Source organism: Glandiceps talaboti, chromosome 18 (genome assembly GCF_964340395.1).
Source record: "Glandiceps talaboti chromosome 18, keGlaTala1.1, whole genome shotgun sequence".
Lineage (NCBI taxonomy): Eukaryota > Metazoa > Hemichordata > Enteropneusta > Spengelidae > Glandiceps > Glandiceps talaboti.
This window is the reverse complement of record NC_135566.1, coordinates 12,342,945-12,366,946: the sequence shown is the minus strand read 5'-3', so window position 1 is coordinate 12,366,946 and position 24,002 is coordinate 12,342,945. Positions and strand designations below refer to the sequence as shown.

General features: G+C 35.4%; 1 protein-coding gene across 1 annotated transcript; it reads right to left on the bottom strand.

Moving 5' to 3' along the window:
* On the bottom strand, positions 1-1,356 carry LOC144449676 (uncharacterized). Its single transcript, XM_078140250.1, has one exon. It carries the CDS (start codon positions 1,354-1,356, stop codon positions 1-3), a length of 1,356 nt encoding a protein of 451 aa, XP_077996376.1.
* Positions 1,357-24,002: the final 22,646 nt, after the last annotated feature.

The following is a 24,002-nucleotide window of genomic DNA, read 5'->3' as shown; positions in this document are numbered from 1 at the left end:
CTAAAGCCGATATGACGTCATTATTGCGGCCAGTCGGAAAGGGTTTCTGTCTTGCGAGACAAGAGTTAGATTGTGAGTTCCTGGACAAAGGTTAAAACAAATTCTTTGGGTCAGTGTCACTGCGTATCCCCATTTTCCATTCACTATAGTAGCCCCCTCCTCGTCTTCATCTATATAGACTTTAGCCTTCCCGCATTGAGGACACCCTGACGTTGATATGGAAACAGTACAATTCAGATCTTTGTATGGTGGGATATCAAAAGTGAAAATAATTATACCCTGTGGTTTGTCACTTTGCCAAAATCGTTTGATATCTGTTCTGGTAGGGTCAGCTTGTTTTTTCGGTGTCAGTAATTGCCAGCCGTCCACTTTAATTGGACTTAATTGTACACTCGTATTTTCCTTGGTACCCATAAATGACCAGCAATTTGGGGAGTTCAGTATCGCATCTTTGAACAATGGTTTTTGAATTCCGTTTCTTGGAGAAAGTTTCATTGCAAGTGTTTCCAGGGAATGTACACTTGTCTTGCTATTAGTTAAATTATAGAGCACTTCTTTGAAAAGTTCAGTAAGGAATGTTCCCACCATTCTGTGACTCTTCATACTGGGGTGGTTGTCTCCATGGCCAGCTATCAAGTCTGCATATTTCCCCTCTTTTACTGCAGGGCACACACCATCAGGCATACTAATTGAACAGACATTGTAGTATTCACTTAAAGGTTCGCTTGCAATCTTTTCATTATTCAGACATGGTGATTTGCTCTCCATCTGTGCGCCATGTAAAAAATTGACAAAAATCAATTGGGGTCGATTTGGTAGCTCCAGTACCATTCTTGTAAATTCTTCTTGGGCCCAAGGACCGATTTTCTTTATGAAATCGTTGGCTGCAAACTCCCAAAGGACGATGTCCAGTTCATGAATATTCAAATGATAACCAAAGCAGTATGCAAAGTATCTACTGTCTGTTGCCCCAATCGCTGCATTGTGCAGTATCACAGGAATCCCTAATGTAGCTTGCATAGCTTCGACTAAAATGTTGGCATAACAATAACGTGTCGCCGAAATAGAACCTCCTGCTACTCCAATATGCAGTGCTCTTTTTGTTTGTATTGCATGTAATATCACCCGTTGAAAGTCAATTGTACTTTCTACGTGCTTCAATGCCCGTTTCATCATTGTTGCACTGATGCCCTCGTCGTTTCTCCACCTCGACATGTTTCTTTCAAGTTGTAGAAGTCCTTTTCTCAAAAGATCCACGGAACTTTTTAACGTTGACCATTTTCTTAACAAGTCATTCTCAACGACGGTCTTGTATTTATTAGGATTCATTATTGGTGGATAATTCGTTATATTCATCCTGACATAACTTATGTACAAGCCAGAAAAAGAAAAAAGGACCAACAATGTGACTCCGATGGATTTTGTAAGTTTCTTGTGTGGCTGGCTTTCCGGATGCTGTTTCCTCAAACTGTGTTCCCTTTATTAGAGAGAGAGAGAGAGAGAGAGAGAGAGAGAGAGAGAGAGAGAGAGAGAGAGAGAGAGAGAGAGAGAGAGAGAGAGAGAGAGAGAGAGAGAGAGAGAGAGAGAGAGAGAGAGAGAGAGAGAGAGAGAGAGAGAGAGAGATGTATAAAAAAATTTTTTAAAAAATTAGTGCATGTCTAAACAAATCTAAAGTAAAGCGTTTATTCTGCAAGTTCAGATCAGGGCCGACCGGCAATACTAATGATGAACAAACATCCCTATTGTACAAAAAAAAATGATTTATCCAAACACTTTTATTGTGTGATAGTTATTTTGTGTGAATATACAGTAACGTGCATAGATCACATTGTACGTGAATAGTTGGACGAATACATACCATAACTATGGTAACGTAGTATTGCGTACAAGCTTCCTGGACGACCCCCCACCCCACCCCACTCCTAGAATGTATTTCGAGCAATCACAGAATGTAAAAATGTATTAAATTTAAAAAAAAAACAACAACCCGAATATGAAATGTATTTCGTGTAAGCTCCTCGGACCATCGCCCGATCCTAGAGTGTATATTTCGTGCAATCACAGAATGTACAAAAATGTATTGGATGTATTTCGTTCAAGATTTGTAACTTGTCAAAAATGTAAAACGTGCAAAATTAAATCTAAAAAACAATATTTCGCGCAAAATATCTGACTCCTGACTGAAACAATCATATAGTGATACATTTTATATATCAGAAGGAAACACAAACATACTATGTCTAAAACCCCTGCTGTCTCCCTCTATATATCCGTCCTTTGTATCTTAATTTTTACTCAAATTCGATTTTGGTAGTATATTTACTAGCGTTCCCAGACTAAACAGTCCGTCACAAAAAGTGTTATGCATCCAAGACAAATTTTAGTGGTAGGTGGAATATTTGAAGGTAGTAAATTATAACTGTATAATTATAATCGTGACTATATAGAGAAGGGATAATTATGTAGTACGAGTTTACAGCAGTCGCTGGTAGTCGTTTAATAGACAATTGTCATCTATTTTGTTCAAAGCGTGATATCTGTATCCATTATCGATATCATATAAGCTGTGAAAGTCGCGAATTCTGTGATATATTAAGTTTGCAGGCTGCTACATCGCTAAATATTCTGTTAAATGTATTTTATTTCAAGCGTATTGTTCGTCAATGTATTGTTCGCATATTTGGAGTGTTTATACCAGTAAGTGTTTTAATGATGTACGAGTTGCGTACAATAATGCTTTTAGAATTTTACTTGGTATCAAGAGGCGTGTTAGTATTTCTAACATGTTTGTTCGTAGTTTCATTATGACTTTTGAAAGTAAGCAGCGTATTCTGAAATCTAAATTTTATTTTAGACTTAAAGCGAGTAATAATATTTTGATTGCTGCATCGTTGTCAGATTTTGTCATTTTTAATAGTAAATTTTGGAGAAGATTTTTTATTGAATGTTTTTAAATGTGTACTGTAAATTAGTCTTTTTGTGTCTGTTTTTTGTGTTGTTCGTGCAATTTATTTTGTTTATGAGCTTGCTCTCGAAATAAAACTGTTATTATTATTATATTATGATAATCTACGTGATTTTTAAATAGAATAAAATGTACCAAATAAAAATAAAAGTACCTCTATGTATCAAACTCATGCCATCCAAGGATATACGTAACGTAATGTATTCATTTACATTTTGAAAGCACATAATTATTACGATAAACTTGATCGTAGCATAGGATTGGACGAACACTCGAACAGTACGGAGAAAAAATAGTTCGGTAGAACAGGGGTGATATGCTCTGAAATCACCCCCTGTTTGACGTCACACAGTAGAAGATATGCACGTATTTATGTGATAAATATATATATATATATATATATATATATATATATATATATATATATATATATATATATATATATATATGTATATATATATATATTTATATATATATATATATATATATATATATACACACACACACACACATACACACACACACACATACATACATACATACATACATACATACATACATACATACATACATACATACATACATACATACAAAATACATATGTCTTTCCCAATAAAAAAACTGGGTATTTTTTTAAATTTCAGGCGTATTCTATTGGGTTCTATTTGGTGCGTGCGAATTTAAGAACTTATCCCACATATAACCGTTTATATATATCACGCGCGGTTTTGTTCCATTATATTTAGAAATGTTCGGGTTTTGACCTGGCATTTTTGTGTCTCGCCAATTTTTCCTTTGAATAAGAATATTTATTCGAAACGTCGGATTTAACAGCTATATATACGGACTGGTTTATTAGTTCCTCATGCATTTCTTTCTACATACATACATACATACATACATACATACATACGCGCGTGCGTTTCTGTGTGTGTGTGTGTGTGTGTGTGTGTGTGTGTGTGTGTGTGTGTGTGTGTGTGTGTGTGTGTGTTTATCAAATGTCAATCCATTACCCCCCGAAACCACCACCGCTGTAAAGCCACAAAATGTTGTGAAGCCACGCACTCGGGCTCCACACTTTTGGCCCTCCTATTACGCTTAAAAAGGCATAAAAAGTGCCTAGAAATGTTCTCAGCGATGGTCCTACTTTTTTGTCAAAAATATAATATGTGCGAAAATCGGCGTGAGTGTTCGCAAAAGTCACCAGGAAAGCACACACACATGTTCTAGGCACATAGCGCCACCAAGAGTTGAAATCGTTCATGTGCGCATGCGCGTATCTCTGTAACTAGTGTAAGTTTGCTGTTCACTTGTGAGTACTTCCAGGGAGCATTCACGACCTCATGACAAGTCCTGTCATTGGAGTTTCCTTTTTCTGAAGGTTAGTAATCCACCACTCATATTTTGGTAATTTAATGACTACCATTTAAGACCATTATTTCAGAGTTTCAAAATGAATTGGCGACACTATTATTCTGACCCTTCACAGTGAGCAAACTCAAATTGAATATGGTCGCTCATATGTGTGGCCCTCTGTGCTGTAGATGTTGTTGAATTCATCTATTTTTGTCAACATTTTCAGCATTTATTGTTGCCAAGCCTTTCATCAAAGGATAGAGACATTCATCTGCATGTATGTGTTTTTTTATTTAAAAGTAGTCGCTCATGTTCCAGACAGAGGCGATCTTCTAGGGCTGTACAATTTTAGTTGATGGCGACATGCCTAAATCTGGGTAGTCTGAAAAGGGAAAGCACAGAAGCCAAGAGTACTGAAAAACGAAAAGTCACAAATGAATGAAAATATAGACCATGTTTATGCTTACCATACAAAATTTACAGTGTACACCTCATGTAGTGGGGGAGGGGTCCTAGGGGTCTCCCCCTAGAAATCCTGGAGGTTTTGTACTGTGAAAAGTCAATTTTGAGACTATTCAGACCCTTTCAGACAATAATTTCCAAGCTTTACAAGACAGCACCAACATGTAAAAAGCAACTACACAGGGTTGAAATACTTATACTTTGATAGCATCTTGACAGTAAGTCGGGAAGAGCTTGAGACTGGGATATGTCCACCTTATGTGGGGGGGGGGGGGTCCAAGGGATCTCCCTCTAGAAGCCCTGGAGGATTGTTATTCTTAAAGCCAATTTTAGGCTATTCAAACCCTTTCAAGCAATAACTCAATCCATGCTTTACAAGACAGCACAATCAAGTATCAGAAACTATTATTTATAACTTACATAGGGTTGAAAATATGTTCTTAAACAGTTAAATGACATCATTATATACATGTAGTAAAGGTCAGCACATCTACTGGTACTATCATTGGTAGGGGAGATTTGGAGTTTAAGACAATTTTAGACTACCTTGGCAAACATTTCACATCTTTAAAAGACAATATCATCTCAAATTAGAATTGGGTGAAAATATTTAAGAAAAGTTTAATACCATTATGACAGTAAAAAGGTTGTTGGTTGAATGCATGAGTGACCTCTGGGGGTGAGGGAGTCCTTGGGGGTTTCCCCCTGGGAGATCTGCAGTTTTTTGCTTCTATTAAGGAAATGCTTAGGTTATTCATATCCTTTGAGCTAATATTTCCAAGCTTCGAATAACTAACGTAAATGTAAGTTTTAAATGGGTTTCCCATGTCACATAAAAATGGCCCTGTAACATTGGTATAGTGGCATTAATATTGCATGTATAGTAAAGTCACCGGTATGTTAGAGAACTTTAGGTGGTCATACCTAGTGTATTTATAGAAACTGGAAATTGATGAGATGTGGTGATTTGTAGTGTCCAAAATAGAAAGTGTATTAATTCTGACAAGTTCATAGTGACGAGTAGGGAACATTTTAGATTAACTTCTTTTATAAACTATCTATGAAGATTACCATGATTACGAAACCTTCAAGTTCACTTTTGCCCCAAAGTGCAATATAAGTGAAGCACTGATTGTGAAACAGTCAATCATTTACATGACATGTTCTGTAACTAGTGTGGTAGCTAGGTAATACATGTATATGTATATTTATAGTTATGCTTGAACTAATAAGTAATATTAAAAAATTCATGTAAGAAACAGGGACAAGAACAAATATTTACATGTACCACATTTCTGACAAGGCTATATGCCATTGCAGAAAAAGGATTTTTTTCTTCCATCACAATCCAAAACACAATGACCCCTCCCCCCTATCCATAATTTTAAAAACAGAATACCCCCCCCCCCCCACTGACAATTTCAAAAACAGGGTGACCCCCTCCCAATCCACCCACCCCACCCCCCAGGGCAAAGAAACTGACCGGTCCCAAATGCCAGATCAATCTCTTAATGTCTTGCTAGACATCTGAGCATAAAACTGACAATGCATGAGAAGGGAATGAGATGACTTGCATTGCAGCATATGGAATACTGGAACACCCTCAGATTTCTTACTGGACTTCAGCTTGATGTCATACAATTAAATTATCTCTGTCAGTGATTATACCTAAATGATGCTTGCATTTTGTGTAAATATAGCAATTCCTTGATTTGTAAAGAAACGGCTCATTGCTGAATACTGTTTGCATTCCTTTTGCTGTATAAGCATATTATTGTATGAATCATGGCACAATAAATAGTATATATGGATGAGAAAACATTAAATGTGTAACCAAAAATATTTGTATCATTCTAGACACTGATTATGAGTGGTTACAACATGACTGTAACAAATAATATATATATGGACCTACATATGCTAACAAGTTGTTAGTGTCAAACTTTCTTTCAAGCAGTTGTGGGCTGACATAGTGTTTGGATGCAACATGGGTCTGAACACACTAGAGTTCTGTTTAATGTATATTGCTGAAAATTGTCCCTTTTTCTTTGCACATGTAGTTGGGACAAAGTCTAAAGTTGTTCGACGAAAATTGCCATGGACAAAGGCTGAAGAAGAAGCCATTGACAGGCATTTCATGTCTCACATTCAAAAGAGGAAAGCTGTAATAAAGACTGAAGCTGAAGAATGCCAATTGAAGGAGAAAGTGTTGTGCAACAGGGACTGGAAATAAATAAAATGGCATGTTCAAACCAGAGCAATATCATATGAAAAAAGGGGGAAAAAGGAATCAAACAGGTGTGGTATAGTACTGACATTTTGAAAACATTGGCATTGCCATGGAAATTTACCACACAATGTAATTTTCATATGAGCATTTTCTAATCAAAATTAGTCAATTTTCATTGTAATTAAAATGACTGACCATCAAGCCTTTGTGTTGTGTTACACTAACAATAAATGCAATCGGAACTGGCTTTGATTCTAGGCTACATATTTTGTGATTACCCACTGATTTCAAAATCTCAACCTTTCGCTGACAAAACAAAACTTAAGTGTGCTGTAAGGTGTTTGATTTTTGGCGCCTGTTTTCTGACATTTTTGAAAGACAGCTCATATGAACTAGAGTAACTAAGATACTTCATCAAAACATTTTATTCAAAGGTGAAGGCTTTTTGACGTTGAGTTTTCCAAGTTCCTGTTTTCCTCTTCATATGCAAGTTTGACTTCACAGAGTATGTAGGAATTTGTTTATCTGGGAAATGACTTTTTTTACCCAATATTAAAAAAACATGGGTTCTCAGTATGGTATATTTGTAACTTTGTTGGCTTTGATGTTTATAAAAAAGAGTTTGTGTACTCTCCCCTGTCGCACATTTAACCATGTTGCAATGTTACTTTGTAAATGATCCTACTTTTTCAAGGTCTTTTTTTTCTTTTTCATAATTGTGAAGTCAAAATCAAAGGTCTGTCATGTTGCCATATTACTAAGAGTGTGTAGATGGCCTTATTTGTCACTGACATTATCACACTCCAGGGCCTTCCATTGTACCATGGTACCAAGGGTGTGTAAATGGCCCTGTGCTTTTCTGTTGAAAATACACACACCAAGGTATTATTATAGCTTGTATTGTGTACATGATTTGACTTATTTGTGTCTTCAATTTAAAATTACAGCAGAAATTGAATCTCTCATCTGTGGCCTGAGCTTTGAGGACTTTGTGGTGACCATAGTATAAGGAACTTTAATGGGTTCTAGGCTACATATTAACTTGTTTGGTAACCTATCACAGTCTTATTTCAAAGGCAAAATACTTTAAACTCACTTTCCTAAATATAACAACAGTGGAATAATTTTGATTCATGTTCCTCTTCCTGGAAAAATGCTTTGGTGCAGGTAGTAGCTAGTTGCTAACTGGATAAATCTCTGTTGTACAGGAAAGAGTTTAACCTATGCAATCAGAATCTGTTATTAAGTTTTTTAAAAGTAAATTTGTTAGTCAGATAAGGCACAGCAATTTTTGACAGTTGGGGGGGAGAGTTATTTATACAAATGCATCATGTAACCTACTTTAGACTCCATGTGAGTTCTGCCAACTATGGTCACTACACTCTCACCTGGGCTCAATGCATGGTCATACATAAATTCAGCTGTGACATGGGCTAGTGTATCGATCGACCATATTCTAAAAATAATGCATGGAACTACCCCGTCCTTGGAAATGTACCATATAATTCATTTTCTCCATTGCCCAAACAAAAATACTCAGTACCTGAACAATAATTGTAATCTCTGACTAACTATGAAGCCTTGGAGTATGTGAAGTGATAATATAAGTGGACCTGGCATTCTGGGCCACCTACTCACTTGTTTGTTCACCTATCACACCAATTTATTTGAAAAGTTCACCTTCACTGAGTATCATGGTGGAACTGTATTTCTTATTGTTCATTTGAAGTCAGCTTTTCAAATATTTGAAAAATAAAAAAAAATGAACAGGGATTGGGGATACTTTATGTAAACACCATGATCAAAGTTTAAGTTTAAACTTTTCTTACTTCATTTTTTTCACTTTATGCACACGTTTTACTTCTCAGATCAACTGACAAACCCTTTTACGTGGAAGTCTTTATTCCAAAATAAAATAATGTTGGTCTACATCATAGCAAAGTTCTAACTATTGGTTTTGATGTTTCAAATAAAAATATATGATCAGTATATTTTTTCTGTGTTTGGTGTAATATCCCCCTAAAGTCTAATATCTAGCAAGACCACATATATGAAGTGCTGTCAAATGTGAGAACAATATATTGAGTCATCAGTCATCTTACAATTGTATATTGGTTGCTGTTCAAAGCTGCATAGCCTGTAGTTGATGTCTAGTCTGTTTACATTCTGGGACTTCCTACTTTTCCACTTCAAAACACAATAATGTCCCCCTCTCTACCAAACTGCAATGAGTGTTTAAATGACCCCACTTTCAACTTAAAAAATACATTCTACCAAAATATTATGAATGTGTAAATGTTCAACTTTCCTCGTAAAAGTACACACTACAAACTCCTTTCATTGTGCCATATTATTACTATGATTGTATAAATGGCCAACTTTCAATGCATAAATGGACAGTCAAAGGTCTGTCATGTTGCCATATTACTAAGAGTGTGTAGATGGCCTTATTTGTCACTTAAATTATCACACTCCAGGGCCTTCCATTTGACCACGGTACAAAGGGTGTGTAAATGGCCCTGCTTTTCTGTTGAAAATACACACACCAGGGTATTACTTTGTAGCTTGTATTGTGTACATGATTTGACTTATTTGTGTCTTCTATTTGAAATTACAGCAGAAATTGAATCTCTCATCTGTGGCCTGAGCTTTGGTGACTTTGTGGTGACCATAGTATAAGGAACTTGAATGGATACTGGGCTCCATAGTAAATTGTTTGCTAACCTATCACAGTCTTATTTCAAAAGCACAATACTTTAAACTCACTTTCCTAAATATAACAACAATGGAATAATTTTGATTCATGTTCCTCTTCCTGGAAAAATGTTTCAATGCAGGTAGTAGCTAGTCACTAACTGGACAAATCTCTGTTGTACAGGAAAGAGTTTGACCTTTGTAAGCAGAATTTTTTGTTATTAAGTTTTTTGAAAAGTATATTTGTTAGTCACAAAAGGCACAATAATTTTTGGCAGATGAGGGGGGGGGGAGAGTTATTTATACAAATGCATCATGTAACCTACTTTAGACTCCATGTGAGTTCTGCCAACTATGGTCACTACACCGTCACCTGGGCTCAATGCATGGTCATACATAAATTTAGCTGTGACCATGGGCTAGTGTGTCGATCAACCACATTCTGAAAATAATACATGGCTTTCCTTGGAAATGTACCATTTAATTCATTTTTTTGGTTGCTGTTCAAAGCTGCATAGCCTGTAGTTGACCTCTTGTCTGTTTACATTCTGGGACTTCCTACTTTTCCACTTCAGAACACAATAATGTCTCCCTCTCTACCAAATTACCATAAGTGTTTAAATGACCCCATGTTAAACTTTAAAAAATACATTCTACCAAAATACTATGAATGTGTAAATGTTCAACTTTCCTCATAAGTACACACTACAAACTCCTTTCATTGTGCCATATTATTACTATGATTGTATAAATGGCCAACTTTCAATGCATATATGGACAGTCAAAGGTCTGTCATGTTGCCATATTACTAAGAGTGTGTAGATGGCCTTATTTGTCACTTAAATTATCACACTCCAGGGACTTCCATTTGACCACGGTACAAAGGGTGTGTAAATGGCCCTGCTTTTCTGTTGAAAATACACACACCAGGGTATTACTTTGTAGCTTGTATTGTGTACATGATTTGACTTATTTGTGTCTTCTATTTGAAATTACAGCAGAAATTGAATCTCTCATCTGTGGCCTGAGCTTTGGTGACTTTGTGGTGACCATAGTATAAGGAACTTGAATGGATACTGGGCTCCATAGTAAATTGTTTGCTAACCTATCACAGTCTTATTTCAAAAGCACAATACTTTAAACTCACTTTCCTAAATATAACAACAATGGAATAATTTTGATTCATGTTCCTCTTCCTGGAAAAATGTTTTAATGCAGGTAGTAGCTAGTCACTAACTGGACAAATCTCTGTTGTACAGGAAAGAGTTTGACCTTTGTAAGCAGAATTTTTTGTTATTAAGTTTTTTGAAAAGTATATTTGTTAGTCACAAAAGGCACAATAATTTTTGGCAGATGAGGGGGGGGGGAGAGTTATTTATACAAATGCATCATGTAACCTACTTTAGACTCCATGTGAGTTCTGCCAACTATGGTCACTACACCGTCACCTGGGCTCAATGCATGGTCATACATAAATTTAGCTGTGACCATGGGCTAGTGTGTCGATCAACCACATTCTGAAAATAATACATGGCTTTCCTTGGAAATGTACCATTTAATTCATTTTTTTGGTTGCTGTTCAAAGCTGTATAGCCTGTAGTTGACCTCTTGTCTGTTTACATTCTGGGACTTCCTACTTTTCCACTTCAGAACACAATAATGTCTCCCTCTCTACCAAATTACCATGAGTGTTTAAATGACCCCATGTTAAACTTTAAAAAATACATTCTACCAAAATACTATGAATGTGTAAATGTTCAACTTTCCTCATAAGTACACACTACAAACTCCTTTCATTGTGCCATATTATTACTATGATTATATGAATGGCCAACTTTCAATGTATAAATGAACAGTCAAAGGTCTGTCATGTTGCCATATTACTAAGAGTGTGTAGATGGCCTTATTTGTCACTTAAATTATCACACTCCAGGGCCTTCTATTGTACCATGGTACCAAGGGTGTGTGAATGGCCCTGCTTTTCTGTTGAAAATACACACACCAAAGTATTACTTTGTAGCTTGTAATGTGTACACAATTTGACTTGTGTCTTCTATTTGAAATTACAGCAGAAATTGAATCTCTCATCTGTGGCCTGAGCTTTAGTGACTTTGTGGTGACCATAGTATAAGGAACTTGAATGGATACTGGGCTCCATACTAACTTGTTTGCTAACCTATCACAGTCTTAATTCATAAACACAATACTTTAAACTCACTTTCCTAAATATAACAGCAATGGGATAATTTTGATTCATGTTCCTCTTCCTGGAAAAATGTTTTAATGCAGGTAGTAGCTAGTCACTAACTGGACAAATCTCTGTTGTACAGGAAAGAGTTTGACCTTTGTAAGCAGAATTTTTTTGTTATTAAGTTTTTTACAAAGTAAATTTGTTAGTCACATAAGGCACAATAATTTTTGGCAGATGAGGGGGGGGGGGCAGACTTATTTATACAAATGCATCATGTAACCTACTTTAGACTCCATGTGAGTTCTGCCAACTATGGTCACTACACCGTCACCTGGGCTCAATGCATGGTCATACATAAATTTAGCTGTGACCATGGGCTAGTGTATCGATCGACCACATTCTGAAAATAATACATGGCTTTCCTTGGAAATGTACCATTTAATTCATTTTTTTGGTTGCTGTTCAAAGCTGCATAGCCTGTAGTTGACCTCTTGTCTGTTTACATTCTGGGACTTCCTACTTTTCCACTTCAAAACACAATAATGTCTCCCTCTCTACCAAATTACCATAAGTGTTTAAATGACCCCATGTTAAACTTTAAAAAATACATTCTACCAAAATACTATGAATGTGTAAATGCTCAACTTTCCTCGTAAAAGTACACACTACAAACTCCTTTCATTGTGCCATATTATTACTATGATTGTATAAATGGCCAACTTTCAATGTATAAATGGACAGTCAAAGGTCTGTCATGTTGCAATATTACTAAGAGTGTGTAGATGGCCTTATTTGTCACTTAAATTATCACACTCCAGGGCCTTCTATTGTACCATGGTACCAAGGGTGTGTAAATGGCCCTGCTTTTCTGTTGAAAATACACACATCATAGCTTGTATTGTCTTCTATTTAAAATTACAGCAGAAATTGACTATCTTATCTGTGGTCTGAGCTTTGGTGACTTTGTGGTGACCATAGTATAAGGAACTTGAATGGATTATAGGCTACATATTAACTTGTTTGGTAACCTATCACAATCTTATTTCAAAGGCAAAATACTTTAAACTCACTTTCCTAGATATAACAACAGTGGAATAATTTTGATTCATGTTCCTCTTCCTGGAAAAATGCTTTGGTGCAGGTAGTAGCTAGTTGCTAACTGGATAAATCTCTATTGTACAGGAAAGAGTTTACCCTATGCAAGCAGAATCTGTTATAAGTTTTTTACACAGTAAATATGTTAGTCAGATAAGGCACAGCAATTTTTGACAGTTGGGGGGGGGCAGAGTTATTTATACAAATGCATCATGTAACCTACTTTAGACTCCATGTGAGTTCTGCCAACTATGGTCACTACACGGTTACCTGGACTCAATGCATGGTCATACATAAATTCAGCTGTGACCATGGGCTAGTGTATTGATCGACCACATTCTGAAAAAAATGCTTGGCCTTCCTTGGAAATGTACCATTTAATTTATTTTCTCCATTGCCCAAACAAAAATACTCAGTACCTGCACAATAATTGAAATCTCTGACTAACCATGAAGCTTTGGAGTATGTGAAGTGATAATATAAGTGGACCTGGCATTCTGGGCCACCTACTCACTTTTTTGTTCACCTATCACACCATTTTATTTAAAAAGTTCAACCTTCACTGAGTATCATGGTGGAACTGTATTTCTTATTGTTCATTTGAAGTCAGTTTTTCACATTTTTTGAAAAATAAATAAACTGAACAAGGCTTGGGTATACTTAATGTGAACATCATGTTCAAAGTTTAAGTTGAAACTTTTCTTACTTCATTTTTTCACTTCATGCACAGGTTTTACTTGCAGGATCATCTAAGAATCCCTTTTAAGTAGAAGTCTTTATTCCAAAACCAAATAATGTTGGTCCACAACATAGCAAAGTTCTAACTGTTGGTTTTGACGTTTCAATTAAAAATATGTGATCAGTATATTTTTTCTGTGTTTGGTGTAATATCCCCCTAAAGTCTAATATCTAGCAAGACCACATATATGAAGTGCTGTCAAATGTGAGAACAATATATTGAGTCATCAGTCATTTTACAATTGTGTATTGGTTGCTGTTCAAAGCTGCATAGCTTGTAGTTGACCTCTTGTCTGTTTACATTCTGGGACTTCTTACTTTTTCACTTCAGAACACAATAATGTCTCTCTCTCCACCAAACTACCATGAGTGTTTAAATGACCCCACTTTCAACTTAAAAAATACATTCTACCAAAATACTTTGAATGTGTAAATGTCCAACTTTCCTCGTAAAAGTACACACTACAAACTCCTTTCATTGTGCCATATTATTACTATGATGGTATAAATGGCCAACTTTCAATGTATAAATAGACAGTCAAAGGTCTGTCATGTTGCAATGTTACTAAGAGTGTGTAGATGGCCTTATTTGTCACTTAAATTATCACACTCCAGGGCCTTCTATTGTACCATGGTACCAAGGGTGTGTAAATGGTCCTGCCTTTCTGTTGAAAATACACACACCAAAGTATTACTTTGTAGCTTGTAATGTGTTCACAATTTGACTTGTGTCTTCTATTTGAAATTACAGCAGAAATTGAATCTCTCATCTGTGGCCTGAGCTTTAGTGTCTTTGTGGTGACCATAGTATTAGGAACTTGAATGGTTACTAGGCTCTATACTAACTTATTTGCTAACCTATCAGTCTTTTTTCAAAAGCACAATACTTTAAACTCACTTTCCTAAATATAGCAACAGTGGAATAATTTTGCTTCATGTTCCTCTTCCTGGAAAAATGTTTCAATGCAGGTAGTAGCTAGTCACTAACTGGACAAATCTCTGTTGTACAGGAAAGAGTTTGACCTTTGTAAGCAGAATATTTTGTTATTCTGTTTTTTACACAGTAAATGTGTTAGTCAGATAAGGCACAACAATTTTTGCCAGGTTGGGGGGGGCAGAGTTATTTATACAAATGCATCATGTAACCTACTTAAGACACCATGTGAGTTCTGCCAACTATGGTCACTACACCGTTACCTGGACTCAATGCATGGTCATACATAAATTCAGCTGTGACCATGGGCTAGTGTATTGATCGACCACATTCTGAACATAATGCATGGCTTTCCTTGGAAATGTACCATTTAATTCATTTTGTCCATTGCCCAAACAACAATACTCAGTACCTGCACAATAATTGAAATCTCTGACTAACCATGAAGCTTTGGAGTATGTGAAGTGATAATATAAGTGGACCTGGCATTCTGGACCACATACTCACTTTTTTGTTCACCTATCACACCATTTTATTTAAAAAGTTCAACCTTCACTGAGTATCATGGTGGAACTGTATTTCTTATTGTTCATTTGAAGTCAGTTTTTCACATTTTTTGAAAAATAAATAAACTGAACAAGGCTTGGGTATACTTAATGTGAACATCATGTTCAAAGTTTAAGTTGAAACTTTTCTTACTTCATTTTTTCACTTCATGCACAGGTTTTACTTGCCAGATCATCTAAGAAACCCTTTTAAGTAGAAGTCTTTATTCCAAAACCAAATAATGTTGGTCCACAACATAGCAAAGTTCTAACTGTTGGTTTTGATGTTTCAATTAAAAATATGTGATCAGTATATTTTTTCTGTGTTTGGTGTAATATCCCCCTAAAGTCTAATATCTAGCAAGACCACATATATGAAGTGCTGTCAAATGTGAGAACAATATATTGAGTCATCAGTCATCTTACAATTGTGTATTGGTTGCTGTTCAAAGCTGCATAGCTTGTAGTTGACCTCTTGTCTGTTTACATTCTGGGACTTCTTACTTTTCCACTTCAAAACACAATAATGTCTCTCTCTCTCCACCAAACTACCATGAGTGTTTAAATGACCCCACTTTCAACTTAAAAAATACATTCTACCAAAATACTTTGAATGTGTAAATGTCCAACTTTCCTCGTAAAAGTACACACTACAAACTCCTTTCATTGTGCCATATTATTACTATGATTGTATAAATGGCCAACTTTCAATGTATAAATAGACAGTCAAAGGTCTGTCATGTTGCCATATTACTAAGAGTGTGTAGATGGCCTTATTTGTCACTTAAATTATCACACTCCAGGGCCTTCTATTGTACCATGGTACCAAGGGTGTGTAAATGGCCCTGCTTTTCTGTTGAAAATACACACACCAAAGTATTACTTTGTAGCTTGTAATGTGTACACAATTTGACTTGTGTCTTCTATTTGAAATTACAGCAGAAATTGAATCTCTCATCTGTGGCCTGAGCTTTAGTGATTTTGTGGTGACCATAGTATTAGGAACTTGAATGGATACTAGGCTCCATAGTAACTTATTTGCTAACCTATCAGTCTTATTTCAAAAGCTCAATACTTTAAACTCACTTTCCTAAATATAGCAACAATGGAATAATTTTGCTTCATGTTCCTCTTCCTGGAAAAATGTTTCAATGCAGGTAGTAGCTAGTAACTAACTGGACAAATCTCTGTTGTACAGGAAAGAGTTTGACCTTTGTAAGCAGAATTTTTTGTTATTCTGTTTTTTACACAGTAAATGTGTTAGTCAGATAAGGCACAACAATTTTTGGCAGGTTGGGGGGGGGGCAGAGTTATTTATACGAATGCATCATGTAACCTAGTTTAGACACCATGTGAGTTCTGCCAAATATGGTCACTACACCGTTACCTGGACTCAATGCATGGTCATACATAAATTCAACTGTGACCATGGGCTAGTGTATTGATCGACCACATTCTGAAAATAATGCTTGGCTTTCCTTGGAAATGTACCATTTAATTCATTTTTCTCCATTGCCCAAACAAAAATACTCAGTACCTGCACAAGAATTGAAACCTCTGACTAACCATGAAGCTTTGGAGTATGTGAAGTGATAATTTAAGTGGTCCTGGCATTCTGGTCCACATACTCACTTTTTTGTTCACCTATCACATCATTTATTTAAAAAGTTCAACCTTCACTGAGTATTATGGTGGAACTGTATTTCTTATTGTTCATTTGAAGTCAGGTTTTCACATTTTTTGAAAAATAAATAAACTGAACAAGGCTTGGTTATACTTAATGTGAACATCATGTTCAAAGTTTAAGTTGAAACTTTTCTTACTTCATTTTTTCACTTCATGCACAGGTTTTACTTGCCAGATCATCTAAGAAACCTTTTTAAGTAGAAGTCTTTATTCCAAAACAAAACATTGTTGGTCCACAACATAGCAAAGTTCTAACTGTTGGTTTTGATGTTTCAATTAAAAATATGTGATCAGTATATTTTTTCTGTGTTTGGTGTAATATCCCCCTAAAGTCTAATATCTAGCAAGACCACATATATGAAGTGCTGTCAAATGTGAGAACAATATATTGAGTCATCAGTCATCTTACAATTGTGTATTGGTTGCTGTTCAAAGCTGCATAGCTTGTAGTTGACCTCTTGTCTGTTTACATTCTGGGACTTCTTACTTTTCCACTTCAGAACACAATAATGTCTCTCTCTCCACCAAACTACCATGAGTGTTTAAATGACCCCACTTTCAACTTAAAAAATACATTCTACCAAAATACTTTGAATGTGTAAATGTCCAACTTTCCTCGTAAAAGTACACACTACAAACTCCTTTCATTGTGCCATATTATTACTATGATTGTATAAATGGCCAACTTTCAATGTATAAATAGACAGTCAAAGGTCTGTCATGTTGCCATATTACTAAGAGTGTGTAGATGGCCTTATTTGTCACTTAAATTATCACACTCCAGGGCCTTCTATTGTACCATGGTACCAAGGGTGTGTGAATGGTCCTGCTTTTCTGTTGAAAATACACACACCAAAGTATTACTTTGTAGCTTGTAATGTGTACACAATCTGACTTGTGTCTTCTATTTGAAATTACAGCAGAAATTGAATCTCTCATCTGTGGCCTAAGCTTTGGTGACTTTGTGGTGACTATAGTATTAGGAAGTTGAATTGATCCTAGGCTACATAGTAACTTGTTTGCTAACCTATCACAGTCTTATTTCAAAAGCTCAATACTTTAAACTCACTTTCCTAAATATAACAACAGTGGAATAATTTTGATTCATGTTCCTCTTCCTGGAAAAATGTTTCAATGCAGATAGTAGCTAGTCACTAACTGGACAAATCTGTAATGTACAGGAAAGAGTTTGACCTTTGTAAGCAGACTTTTTTCTTATTTATTTTTAAAAAAAAGTAAATTTGTTAGTGAGATAAGGCACAACAATTTTTGACAGATGGGGGTGGGCCAGAGTTATTTATACAAATGCATCATGTAACCTACTTTAGACTCCATGTGAGTTCTGCCAACTATGGACACTACACTGTCACCTGGGCTCAATGCATGTCATACATAAATTCAGCTGTGACAAATAGCTAGTGTATTGATCGACCACATTCTGAAAATAATGCTTGGCTTTCCTTGGAAATGTACCATTTAATTTATTTTTTTCCATTGCCCAAACAAAAATACTCAGTACCTGCACAATAATTGAAATCTCTGACTAACCATGAAGCTTTGGAGTATGTGAAGTGATAATATAAGTGGACCTGGCATTCTGGGCCACCTACTCATTTCTTTGTTCACCTGTCACACCATTTTATTTAAAAAGTTCAACTTTGACTCAGACTGCAAAATTTTGGTGTGCAGGAACTGTATTTCGTATTGTTCATTTGAAGTCAGTTTTTCACATTTTTTGGAAAATAAATAAACTGAACAAGGATTGGGTATACTTTATGTAAACATCATGTTCAAAATTTGTTTCACTTCTTGCACACGTTTTACTTGCCAGATCAGCTAAGAAACCCTTTTAAGTAGAATTCTGTATTCCAAAACAAAATAATGTTGGTCCACAACATAGCAAAGTTCTAACTGTTGGTTTTGATGTTTCAATTAAAAATATATGATCAGTATATTTTTCTGTCTCTGGTGTAATATCTGTGTCTAGTGTCATATCAGCCCATGACTTCAGAATGCTAAGAGCACTATGCAAAAACCTATATGTAATCACACTGTTCCTTTGTGCAGACCAGTTACAACAAGGGGTGTTCAAATTTGCCATATTGTTTTACCTAGTCTTTATCGGCCAATTAAATCATTGTCAAATAAAGGTAAAAGTCTGATTTTACTCGCCAGTATATGACTACAATCGTGTTTCAGGAAGTCTACTAATAACATGCTAACAACCTAGTAAACTTCAAACTGGTTTTGAAGTTTTCAAGAGTTTTTGGTATCTTTTCCTCTGTCTACTCTGCATTCTCAAAAGTCTATATATATTTCAAGGAAGAAAGCATATTAAATCATGTCAAATACCAGATTATTACAGTAGGTTGTCAGTTTTCTGAAAATTTTGCAGTTGCTGTTGTGTAAAGATACAACGAAAAATACCGGGATACTTAATTTACCTTTTAAAAATACATAAAGGTCCTATTTTATACTTTACTTCCATGAGTATGTAAATGGCCCTACTTCCCACTTAAAAGTACACACTCGGTCCAAGGTTCTACTTTTAAGCTTATGCCCAGTAAATGCTTCACACCCAATGGCTCCATAAACCACGTCAGCCTGGGAAGGCTTCACAAGTTCACATGCCTACAGAAAGCTCATTAATGGTTGTTTCTTTAAACTGCGATGATTTTTGTATAGTCTACTAGGGGAAGAATATACGATATCATGTTCATGGATTTAGCATCACAACAAACTAGGGGTCTCATAACACACACCCGTACTGAAGGCCTCATTTGTAATAAAACACACGTATGTGTGTGTGTGTGTGTGTGTGTGTGTGTACAACTTTTCACATTCCACACCGAATTTGAAGAAAATACAGGCACACTATTTATGGCTATACATTAGTGCCTGCATTTGATAATTTTAATACTGTAAAATACTTTTCACTCATTTTCTTGTACATTTGCTGTGAAATGGTAATTTACAATTTCATGATCTGTAAATAGACAAATCCGAATACCTACATTGCAAAACCACCCATTCCTATAGGTCCTGTCTGTCTTTTCTGATATCAGACTACGTCTGAGTTTTTACTATTTCAGAGAAATGTTTAAAATAAGAATTGCAATATCGTGAGATTATCATGTCTAATTAAATAAAATAGCGTGGTAGACAGTACACTAGAGTTAGAAGCATGCTTTTTAGATTGCCAAATTTGCAGCGTAATGAGGCTAATAAAGTTGAAACCACTCAATAATTACAGCAGTTGCCAATAATCCGTCGGAGATTTATCAATCTGTACCGAGGCCTACTGAAATTACATTAAATGTAACATAATTGTTCGCCTTGAAAACCGCTTCTGGCTTTAGCTCGTCATCGACCGCAAATTTAAATTTACTTCAGTTATTGAACGAACTTAAAAAAATGTACAACGTGTATATGCATGTCTACAGCACCTTACTACGTTAAGTGAGTGCAGTGGAATCCCAAAGGGATAAAAGCTACAACGAAGGAGGCTAGAAATGGCTGAATGATGACAATCAAGACATTTCTACATAGAATAAATATATATATGTAACATTCTCTCCAGTGATGTTGTCATACGCACTGTTCGCGGGAAAAATACATCAAAAGCTTTTAAGACTTACTTCATTTTTCTTACAATCGGGTTAAAATCTACGCTCTGTGATGATGATTTTGCCGATCGAGTATCGCAGGAGCCGTTTGACACATATACGACGAAGAATATACTGCATTTGCAGTATAATAATATAATATAAAGGACTGGTCCATTTCGACGGACGGGGAAGGTTGAGTCATTAAGTGTGTGTGTGCATATACAACATAAATAAGACTGGATTTTGTGGATATTCAGCCGTTGACTTTTTCTCCTTGCTTGTGCTTTTCCAAATGTAGCTAGATGTTAGATTGTGTTGAATGATTTGTAATCAGTATAAGTCGCTGAATGACTATCTTCACAAAGTACAGATGCTTTTTCTTAAAATTATAGATATTTTAAAGTGACTATATTGATGAGGATTGGGTATTTATTTTGGATTTTTAATTTATAAAATTTTTTTATGATGTCTCCCTACTTGAAAAATCAATACGAGACTCAATACGTTGCAAAAGATCAATAAATGTGTACAATCTTTGTTATTGCATGTACAATAACAAACTTTTACACTTTTCAGCAAAATTATTTTATAACTCAAAATTCCGAAATATATATTTGATCCTCATACATATGGCCACTTCAAATAATCCATGCAGGCCATGTGCTGTAATATTCAACGAACACAATTTTGCATGCATCAGCTTTGGTGGCCATATGGATGAGGATTGGGTATTGAATTTGGATATTTCATTTATAAAACAAAATTTTATCATCATGGCTTCCTACTTGAAAAATCAATACGAGACATATACCATGCAACTCCTTGTTTGTAACTCAATACATTGCAAAAGATTGATAAATTTGTACAATCTTTGTTATTGCATGTACAATAACAAATTTTTCACACATTTTTTAGCAATGTATTGAGTTACAAACACATATTTGGTCTATGTTGTTTCACGTTGAATTTTCAAGAGAAAGCCATGATGATAAAATTGTTTTACAAATTAAAAATCAAAATACATATTTGATCCTCATATGGCCACTTCAAATACTCAATGTAGGCCATGTGCTGTAATATTCAACAAACACAAGTTTGCATGCATCAGTTTTGTTTTTTTATAAATGTCATTTTTTATATAGCTATTCAATGGATGCCAATCCTTTCTGTTGTTTGTAGCATTTATTGAGGTAATGTCACAATGGCTGCATTTACAAAATGACAGTTGGTGACGGTTGAGAGTGATCACCAAATGTTTCTAATTCATCACATTGACTCTGTAAAGATGTCCAAACTAATATTGCCACTATGAGTGTCGGAACTTTATTTTATTGACTTTTTGTTACCATTTTACCTTTTTGCATGCAACCAAAGGTTTAGGGTCAGGGGCTTAAAACTAAGGTTGGTCAGGTTATCGGAAATACACTATTTTTATTTGGTCTAGCAGATGGATGGACGGACGGACGGACGGTCGGTCTGTCGAAGCTATATTCATCCAATGTTGGGTGAAGCCCTATTCCAGCAATTTCCATCATCTCATCTGTCTCCTGTCATTCTACTCCATGTTGCCATATTCATGTATGTTGTTAGAAAGAGTTGGTCCACAACAAAAGATTAATCCCATGTAAGCCTTATCAAGATAACACTAATGCTATAATAATGAGCTGGGTATCAATTCAACCTACGTTCTGATTGATGCCAACTCCAACACATTTCATATGATTTTATAACGTAGGTTCAAGTTTTTAATAAAGGTGAATTCACACAGTAACCTTTCCATTTAATTTTGAAATTTAACACTAAAATATGATTTAATGTATCAAAAATAATTCACTGGTAGGGCTTGTCATTGTACATACAATAACACAGATTTTACACATTTATTAATCTTTTGCAATTTATTGAGTTACAAACAAGGACTTGGCATATATTATTTCACATTGATTTTTCAAGTCGGAATCCACGATAAATCTGTTTTATACCAAATCCTCATCCATATGGCCACTTTAAACATCGTTACTAAACGATCAGAATTAAATAAACTTTTCCTAGCTGGTTTTATTTCATTTTTATAATATTTAGTCAACTGAGCCCATTCGGGTGAGGGTTTTGATAGTTTTCTTTGCCATCTGTGTGAAATACACATCAAAGTTATTATCTAAAGTGGCCATATGGAAGAGGATTGGGTATTGAATTCGGATATTTCATTTATAAAACAAAATTTTATCATCATGGCTTCCTACTTGAAAAATCAATACGAGACATATACCATGCAAGTCCTTGTTTGTAACTCAATACATTGCAAAAGATTGATAAATTTGTACAATCTTTGTTATTGCATGTACAATAACAAATTTTTCACACATTTTCTAGCAATGTATTGAGTTACAAACACATATTTGGTCTATGTTGTTTCACGTTGAATTTTCAAGAGAAAGCCATGATGATAAAATTGTTTTACAAATTAAAAATCAAAATAAATATTTGACCCTCATCCATATGGCCACTTCAAATACTCAATGCACGCCATGTGCTGTAATATTCAACGAACACAAGTTTGCATGCATCAGTTTTGTTTTTTGATAAATGTCATTTTCTGATATAGCTATTCAATGGATGTCAATCTTTTTTGTTGTTGGTAGCATTTATTGAGGTAATGTCACAATGGCTGCATTTACAAAATGATAGTTGGTGACGGTTGAGAGTGATCACCAGGTGTTTCTAATTCATCACATGGACTTTTTGTGAAGATGTCCAGACTATTATTGCCACTATGAGTGTCTCTATCTGGTTCACTATCTTTTTGTTCAGTCTGTATACTCTGGTTCATAACATACATATGTAATCAAACACCTTTTTTCGTGTGAAACTGTCACTGTACTTTCTGCATGCATACATATATTATCTCTCTCTAACATCTAATACACAGACAAACTAACCTTACAACTGCAATAAGGCAAAATAAAATAAAATGTTTGCTTTTTATAACATGACTTCAGAAAATAGGGTAGGTAGGTCGGAACTTTATTTTATTGACTTTTTGTTACCATTTTACCTTTTTGCATGCAACCAAAGGTTTAGGGTCAGGGGCTTAAAACTAGCGTTGCTCAGGTTATCGGAAATACACTATTTTTTTATTTGCCCTAACAGATGGATGGACGGTCGGTTAGTTGGTCGGTCGGACGGATGGCGAATGGTCGGTCGGTCGGTCGAAGCTATATTCATCCAATGTTGGGTGAAGCCCTATTCCAGCAATTTCCATTCCCATCTGTCTCCTGTCATTCTACTCCATGTTGCCATATTCATGTATGTTGTTAGAAAGAGTTGGTCCACAACAGAATAATCCCATGTAAGCCTTAGTAAGATAACACTAATGCAATGAGCTAGACATGTGTATCAATTCTACCTATTAGCATCAAAGTTCTGATTGATGCCAACTCCAACACATTTCATCTGATTTAACATAAGTTCAAGTTTTTTAATAAAGGTGAATTCACA

What these genes read in the sequence shown, in the direction of transcription:
- LOC144449676 (XM_078140250.1), bottom strand. Translation starts at nt 1,356, where the DNA reads ATGAATATAACGAATTATCCACCAATAATGAATCCTAATAAATACAAG.